The sequence below is a fragment of the Eimeria tenella genome, genomic scaffold (assembly GCF_000499545.2).
Source record: "Eimeria tenella Houghton genomic scaffold, Eth_scaff32, whole genome shotgun sequence".
Lineage (NCBI taxonomy): Eukaryota > Apicomplexa > Conoidasida > Eucoccidiorida > Eimeriidae > Eimeria > Eimeria tenella.
In genome coordinates, this window is record NW_013543049.1 from 290,601 (window position 1) to 299,285 (window position 8,685).

At 55.5% G+C, this 8,685-nt stretch overlaps 1 protein-coding gene across 1 annotated transcript; it reads right to left on the reverse strand.

Annotated features, from left to right (window-relative positions):
• Positions 1-3,520: 3,520 nt before the first annotated feature.
• On the reverse strand, positions 3,521-4,362 carry ETH_00006265 (uncharacterized protein; the record flags this gene model as incomplete). Its single annotated transcript, XM_013376188.1, has 2 exons — positions 3,521-4,086; positions 4,296-4,362. The coding sequence occupies 2 exons, from the start codon at positions 4,360-4,362 to the stop codon at positions 3,521-3,523; spliced, it is 633 nt and encodes a 210-aa protein (XP_013231642.1).
• Positions 4,363-8,685: the final 4,323 nt, after the last annotated feature.

Consider the following 8,685-nt stretch of genomic DNA (forward strand, 5'->3'; position numbering starts at 1 on the left):
CGGGGCGTAGCCAGTGCGTCTGCAGCATCTCCTCCTCCACTTCCTTCCCGCAAGTCCTGGAAGACTGCTGGCTGGCAGCAATTGCTGCTGCTGCTGCAGCAGGCGGTGCTGCAGCAGCAGCAGCAGCAGCAGCAGCGGGATCACGACATGTCGTTGTTGGTCTCTGCTGCTGGGGCGTAGCCAGTGGTCCGCTGCATCACCTCCTCCACTTCTTCCCGCAAGTCCTGGAAGACGTTGCTGGCAGCAATTGCTGCTGCTGCTGCAGCAGGCGGTGCTGCAGCAGCAGCAGCAGCAGCAGCAGCGGGATCACGACATGTCGTTGTTGGTCTCTGCTGCTGGGGCGTAGCCAGTGGTCCGCTGCATCACCTCCTCCACTTCTTCCCGCAAGTCCTGGAAGACGTTGCTGGCAGCAATTGCTGCTGCTGCTGCAGCATGCGGTGCTGCAGCAGCAGCAGCAGCAGCAGCAGCAGCAGCGGGATCACGACATGTCGTTGTTGGTCTCTGCTGCTGGGGCGTAGCCAGTGGTCCGCTGCATCACCTCCTCCACTTCTTCCCGCAAGTCCTGGAAGACGTTGCTGGCAGCAATTGCTGCTGCTGCTGCAGCAGGCGGTGCTGCAGCAGCAGCAGCAGCAGCAGCAGCAGCGGGATCACGACATGTCGTTGTTGGTCTCTGCTGCTGGGGCGTAGCCAGTGGTCCGCTGCATCACCTCCTCCACTTCCTCCCGCAAGTCCTGGAAGACGTTGCTGGCAGCAATTGCTGCTGCTGCTGCAGCAGGCGGTGCAGCAGCAGCAGCAGCAGCAGCAGCAGCAGCAGCGGGATCACGACATGTCGTTGTTGGTCTCTGCTGCTGGGGCGTAGCCAGTGGTCCGCTGCATCACCTCCTCCACTTCTTCCCGCAAGTCCTGGAAGACGCTGCTGGCAGCAATTGCTGCTGCTGCTGCAGCAGGCGGTGCTGCTGCAGCAGCAGCAGCAGCAGCAGCGGGATCACGACATGTCGTTGTTGGTCTCTGCTGCTGGGGCGCAGCCAGTGGTCCGCTGCATCACCTCCTCCACTTCTTCCCGCAAGTCCTGGAAGACGTTGCTGGCAGCAATTGCTGCTGCTGCTGCAGCAGGCGGTGCTGCAGCAGCAGCAGCAGCAGCAGCAGCGGGATCACGACATGTCGTTGTTGGTCTCTGCTGCTGGGGCGTAGCCAGTGGTCCGCTGCATCACCTCCTCCACTTCTTCCCGCAAGTCCTGGAAGACGTTGCTGGCAGCAATTGCTGCTGCTGCTGCAGCAGGCGGTGCTGCAGCAGCAGCAGCAGCAGCAGCAGCGGGATCACGACATGTCGTTGTTGGTCTCTGCTGCTGGGGCGTAGCCAGTGGTCCGCTGCATCACCTCCTCCACTTCTTCCCGCAAGTCCTGGAAGACGTTGCTGGCAGCAATTGCTGCTGCTGCTGCAGCAGGCGGTGCTGCAGCAGCAGCAGCAGCAGCAGCAGCAGCGGGATCACGACATGTCGTTGTTGGTCTCTGCTGCTGGGGCGTAGCCAGTGGTCCGCTGCATCACCTCCTCCACTTCTTCCCGCAAGTCCTGGAAGACGTTGCTGGCAGCAATTGCTGCTGCTGCTGCAGCAGGCGGTGCTGCAGCAGCAGCAGCAGCAGCAGCAGCGGGATCACGACATGTCGTTGTTGGTCTCTGCTGCTGGGGCGTAGCCAGTGGTCCGCTGCATCACCTCCTCCACTTCTTCCCGCAAGTCCTGGAAGACGTTGCTGGCAGCAATTGCTGCTGCTGCTGCAGCAGGCGGTGCTGCAGCAGCAGCAGCAGCAGCAGCAGCGGGATCACGACATGTCGTTGTTGGTCTCTGCTGCTGGGGCGTAGCCAGTGGTCCGCTGCATCACCTCCTCCACTTCTTCCCGCAAGTCCTGGAAGACGTTGCTGGCAGCAATTGCTGCTGCTGCTGCAGCAGGCGGTGCTGCAGCAGCAGCAGCAGCAGCAGCAGCGGGATCACGACATGTCGGTGTTGGACTCTGCTGCTGGGGCGTAGCCAGTGGTCCGCTGCATCACCTCCTCCACTTCTTCCCGCAAGTCCTGGAAGACGTTGCTGGCAGCAATTGCTGCTGCTGCTGCAGCAGGCGGTGCTGCAGCACCAGCAGCAGCAGCAGCAGCAGCAGCGGGATCACGACATGTCGTTGTTGGTCTCTGCTGATGGGGCGTAGCCAGTGGTCCGTTGCATCACCTCCTCCACTTCTTCCCGCAAGTCGTGGAAGACGTTGATGGCAGCAATTGCTGCTGCTGCTGCAGCAGGCGGTGCTGCAGCAGCAGCAGCAGCAGCAGCAGCGGGATCACGACATGTCGTTGTTGGTCTCTGCTGCTGGGGCGTAGCCAGTGGTCCGCTGCATCACCTCCTCCACTTCTTCCCGCAAGTCCTGGAAGACGTTGCTGGCAGCAATTGCTGCTGCTGCTGCAGCAGGCGGTGCTGCAGCAGCAGCAGCAGCAGCAGCAGCGGGATCACGACATGTCGTTGTTGGTCTCTGCTGCTGGGGCGTAGCCAGTGGTCCGCTGCATCACCTCCTCCACTTCCTCCCGCAAGTCCTGGAAGACGTTGCTGGCAGCAATTGCTGCTGCTGCTGCAGCAGGCGGTGCTGCAGCAGCAGCAGCAGCAGCAGCAGCAGCGGGATCACGACATGTCGTTGTTGGTCTCTGCTGCTGGGGCGTAGCCAGTGGTCCGCTGCATCACCTCCTCCACTTCTTCCCGCAAGTCCTGGAAGACGTTGCTGGCAGCAATTGCTGCTGCTGCTGCAGCAGGCGGTGCTGCAGCAGCAGCAGCAGCAGCAGCAGCAGCGGGATCACGACATGTCGTTGTTGGTCTCTGCTGCTGGGGCGTAGCCAGTGGTCCGCTGCATCACCTCCTCCACTTCTTCCCGCAAGTCCTGGAAGACGCTGCTGGCAGCAATTGCTGCTGCTGCTGCAGCAGGAGGCGGTGCAGCAGCAGCAGCAGCAGCTGGAGCTGCAGCAGCAGCAGCAGCAGCAGCAGCGGGATCACGACATGTCGTTGTTGGTCTCTGCTGCTGGGGCGTAGCCAGTGGTCCGCTGCATCACATCCTCCACTTCTTCCCGCAAGTCCTGGAAGACGTTGCTGGCAGCAATTGCTGCTGCTGCTGCAGCAGGCGGTGCTGCAGCAGCAGCAGCAGCAGCAGCAGCGGGATCACGACATGTCGTTGTTGGTCTCTGCTGCTGGGGCGTAGCCAGTGGTCCGCTGCATCACCTCCTCCACTTCTTCCCGCAAGTCCTGGAAGACGTTGCTGGCAGCAATTGCTGCTGCTGCTGCAGCAGGCGGTGCTGCAGCAGCAGCAGCAGCAGCAGCAGCGGGATCACGACATGTCGTTGTTGGTCTCTGCTGCTGGGGCGTAGCCAGTGGTCCGCTGCATCACCTCCTCCACTTCTTCCCGCAAGTCCTGGAAGACGTTGCTGGCAGCAATTGCTGCTGCTGCTGCAGCAGGCGGTGCTGCAGCAGCAGCAGCAGCAGCAGCAGCAGCGGGATCACGACATGTCGTTGTTGGTCTCTGCTGCTGGGGCGTAGCCCGTGGTCCGCTGCATCACCTCCTCCACTTCCTCCCGCAAGTCCTGGAAGACGTTGCTGGCAGCAATTGCTGCCAGCACTTTGCTGAAGTCGTTGCCCTGCAGCAGCTGCTGCGCGTTGTCTTGAATTAGCTGCGAAACTTGTTCGCGCAGAAAAGAGTTGTCTTCCAGCACTCTTCGGAGGGAAAAGAAGTACAGCAGAATGGCCAGCAAAGCCTCCTCGTCTTCGGGCTGCGAGAGCTCGGACTGCAGCAGCAGCCGCAGCGCCTGCTGCGGGTTGCTGCTGGGCGCTGCTGCCAGCAGCTGCTGCGCCTCCGGCCGCCCCAGCAGCCCCCCCAGCAGCTGCAGCGCCCGCTGCACGAAGGCCACGTCCAGGGGCTCTTCGGAGTCTCCGAGTTCGTTTCCGAGGGCCCCCAGGCGCCCCGCGATGGCCTCCAGGTCTGCTGCAGTTAGCTGCGACAGGCCTCCGAAGGGGCCCCGAAAAAACGCGCCCGGGGGGCCCCCGGGGCCCCCGGGGGCCTCCGCGGCTGCAGCAGCAGCAGCAGCAGCAGCAGCAGCGAAGGCCCGGTGGGGCGAGGGGCCGCACGCGCGGGCGGCGGGGTGGGGAGCGGGACGCTGGGCGCGAGGGAAGCAGCAGCAGCAGCAGCAGCAGCAGCAACAGCAGCAGCAGCAGCAGCAGCGGCAGCAGAGGGGGAAGGGTGCGCAGCTGCAGGGAGAGGCACTCGGGGGAACTTACCGGAAGAGGAGGCCGCCGCCTGAGATAAACCCAAAAGGGAAATCAGAGAAAATGCCAGAGACCTCATTTTGCTGCTGCTCCTGCTGCTGCTGCTGCTGCTGCTGCTGCGGTTCCTGCTGTTGCTGCTGCTGCGCCAACTCCTCAAAGATCAAGCAGGGTTCCTGCGGCTGCTGCTCGAGAACTGAAGAAGGGAAATGCTCCTGCTACCAATCGCCAAAAAGGAAAGTAAAAAAAGGAAAAGAAACAACTCCGAAAGTCCCGCGAAACGCCAAACAAACCCCAAGGCTCTTGCCTTCTGCTGCTGCTGCTGCTGCTGCTGCTGCTCCTGCTCCTGTGACGGAACAGAACAGAAGCTGCAGGGGCGGCTCTCGGGATGCAGCAGCAGCAGCAGGGACGCAGCCACAACGCCCTTCTTCTCCTCTAAATCGCCCCTTTTCTTTTTTAAATTAATAATTAAAAACATTTAACTTCTTTTCCTCCAAAATCCCCGCAAAGCCGCGGCTGCGCACACTCCCCCTGCTGCTGCTGCTGCTACGCCCACTCGATTCTGCTGCCAGCCGCGGCAGCGCGGTGCAGCCAGCTGCACCGATTTCAGCTGCTGCCTCCGCTCTTTTTGCTTTAAATTGCTTTTATTAATTAAAAGTGAACTCAAAAACTCCCTCGATTATCCCTGCGGGCCGCAGCGGCGCAGCCTGAGGTGTCCGTACCGCTGCACACCCCGCTGCAGCTCGCCTCCTGCCGCGGGCTCTTCCGCCCGGCGATCCTCCAACTTAGACCCTAATTACTTTTATTTTTTAATTCATTTCGCAATTAAAAGGACTTTTCATACCTTTAAAGCCAATTTATTCCCGTTTTCGCCTCCCGGAGCAGCCGCGCAGCAGCAGCGCAGCAGCAGCGCAGCAGCAGTCGGTCCCAGCGTTGTAGCACAACGCCTCCGGCTCTCCGAGGCCCTGCAACACAGCAACCACTCAGGGAAACTTCTTGCTGCTGCTGCTGCTGCTGCTACTGTCGCTGCTGCTGTTGCTGCTGCTGCTGCTGCTGGTAGATTGCTGGTTTGCCCTCGACTTCCGGCTTCTGTGCTGCGCTGCAGCAGCTCAGGACTGCTGCTGCAGCACAACAGCAGCTTTCTGCTGCCTCCAAAACGCGTTATTCGAGCTTAAATAGTCTTTTGAAAGTCAGAGCTTTCTGTAGAAAGCGCAGAATGCTGCAGTGCCGAGAGCTGCACCCTCTAGGGTTTAGGGTTTAGGGTTTAGGGTTTAGGCTCGCTGGCATCTCTGCAGCACACTCAGCCCTTTCAACTAAGCAGCAGCAGCTGCTTTGCTCGAAGCTGCTCAAAGCCCAAAAGAAGACAAGTCCGCATGCAAGAAGTTCATATATATTTTATATTAAATAATAATATATAATATAAAATGTACATACAAAATATATATATTAATATTATATATTATAGATACATACGTTATATATATATTATATATATATTTATATATAATATGTATATAATGTATATTTATAATATATTTATATATATATATGTATGTTCCTGAATATATAAATATATATATAAGAGCCTGAACCCTAAACCCTAAACCCTTAGCGCTGAACGCTAAACCCTAATCGCTAAAGGTTAAGCCCTAAACCCTGGACATTAAAGGCTAAACCCTAACCCTAAACCCTAACCCTAAACCCTAAACCCTAGACGCAGCTGAGACGGCCTGGAACATCAAAAAGAATATAATTGGAATTCATCAATTCATTTTTTAAAAATATAATTTTTTAATTTTAGAAATGTCATCTTAAAAATAAATTTAATTTCTAAATTCTAAAAACCCTTAAAACTTCTTCGAACTTTAGAACGAGGGAAGACGCAAAGCTGACTGGCTGCTGCTGCTTCTGCTGCTGCTGCTGCTGCTGCTCGGGGGCAGCTGGAGTTCTCCTGCTGCTGCTTGTCTTTGCTCTATTTCCTTTTTATTTTTTAAATTCTTGCTTAGCTAAAATGCATTTCTTGAAACGAAAGAACAAAAGGTTTAAATTTGAAAAATCTTGGATTAAACTTTTCCTCTTTTTGAGTGACAGGGCAGCTAAACCCAAATTTATGGTTTTTGCGATATTTTGAAATCAACAGGAAAATACTATTTCAGCGAAGAGAGCTGCTGCGAGCTCCAAGTGTTCCTCTGCAGCAGGGGCTTTTGCCGCTGCTGCTGCTGCTTCTGCTGCTGCTGCTGCTGCTGCTTCTGCTGCTGCTGCTGCTTCTCCTGCTGCTGCTGCTGCTGGGTGTCTCTGAAACGAACGAAAACGCAATGCTGCAAAACCCTAAACCCCAAACCCTCGAGTTGCTTCTGTCTGTTGCTTCGCACTGAGTCTTTCTAGGGTTTGCTGCTTGCTGTGGGACCTGGAGTCAAAACCCTTTTTTAGGGTTTAGAAATAAACAAAGCTGCTGCATTTTTATCTGGTTTTATTTTCCATTTTCCTGCAGCAAAAGGGGCAGATAAAAGAGCCAAAAGAGCTGCAAAGGCAATTCTGCGCTGAGACAGAAAAACCCTAAACCCTAAACCCTAAACCCTATCCCCGCCTTCAAACCCTAAACCCTAGAGCTGCAAGCCCTAAACCCTAAACCCCAAACCCTGAACGCTAAACGCTAAACTCTAAAGCCTAAACCCTCAGCCTTTTGAACATAATGAGGAGTTGCCCAAGGCATATTGGTGAATTAATCCTTAATCACCAAAATTAATTAAATTAAATTAAATCAAATTAAATTAAATTTAACTAAATTGAATTAAATATTAATTATTTAAACCTCTTCAAATGAAAAAGAATAAGTTCTGAAGAAGGAGTGGCCCATTCCATTTTCCCGCTGCTGCTGCCTCCCCGCTGCGGCAAGCCGCACACAGCAGCGGCGACTGGCAGCAGCAACTTGACGGGGATTTTGTGACTATTGACTGAGTTAATTATAAATAAAATTAAATAAATTATAAACATTAAATTAAATCATTCAAAATAATTGCAAATGTGGCATTTTAAACGAAAAAACATCAAGTTCCTTCCGCAGCTTTCCACGCCCAGCCCAAGCCCCATGTTTCAGACCAGTCGGCAGAGGCTTTTGCATGCTGTGTAAGTGTTCTCTTTGCGCATGCAAAGAAAACAATTTAAGATTAAAATATTTTATTTTAAAATGTTTTAATTCAAGTTTTTATTTTTCTGCAAATACCACGAAACACAAACTTCTGAGGTGTACATCCACCTCGCGCTTGAACGATGGCGCTCGCGCCGTCGACTTGCATCTTTGTGTCCAACACAAAACATTTATTTGTTCTTCCGAAACATCTTCGCCACTCTTCTTTCTTTTCCCATTTTGCTTCAGACAAAAGGCTCTTTTCTCCTTCTTTCCCCCTCGCAGCTGCCGCTGCATGCACACCGACATTTCCAGGCTTCCGCCGCAACCCCAGCATCAGCCCCGCTGCTCCACCTGCTGCTGCTGCTGCAGCAGCAGGTGCTGCAGCAGCAGCAGCAGCAACAGCAGCAGCAGCAGCAGACGGCCGGCAAGGTTGTTGGGCGTCTCGGGCAGGCAGAGGGCCGAGCCTGCCACGTGCCCATGTTGCTAACACCACTAGCAGCAGCTGCTGCAGCAGCAGCTGCTGCAGCAGCAGCTGCAGCAGTGTGTTAGGCAGAGCAGCGCAGGCAGCAGAGGCGCTGCAGCGCCGCCACTTTTCCTCAGGAATGAGGAACACCAAAGCTGGTACGTTGCAGCCCGAAGCCCTAAACCCTAAGCCCTAAGCCCTAAACCCTAAACCCTAGTACCTAATCCCCCGAGAGCCCCTGAGCTGCAGCTGAGTCGCGGAGGCACTCCCGACTGCAGCAGCAGCAGCAGCAGCAACTGCTGCTGCTGCTGCTGCTGCAGTCGCTGCTGGGCAGCCGGAAGCGCTCGAGTAGGCCAGCAGGCAGAGCGAGGTAAGCAGCAGCAGCAGCAGCAGCAACAGCAGCGCAGCAGCAGCAGCAGCAGCAGGGCGAGTCTGTGCGCTGCCGCGGCGGAACTTGGAGCTGTTAGGATGAAATTGAGCAGCTTCTAAGTTGGCGTTTGGCTCCGTTTGCTGCTGGAGGAAGAAAGGAAGCAAAAGAAGAAAAGAAGCAAAAGTTGGATTTTGCAATTTTGAAATTCAGGAATTAAAAACCCTTTTTGGAGACGCAGGGGCTTCTGGGAGTGGCGCCGCCGCGAGATCACCGCGAGCAACAGACGCATGCGTTTTCGGAAGCACATTTTCCCCCGCGTTTCGGATTCTTATTTGCCAACTGACCATCCTTTAAACCCTGCTGCTGCTGCTGCTGCTGCTGCAGCAGCAGCAGCAGCAGCAGCAGCAGCAGGAGCAGGAGGAGGATGAGAATGCGAATCGGG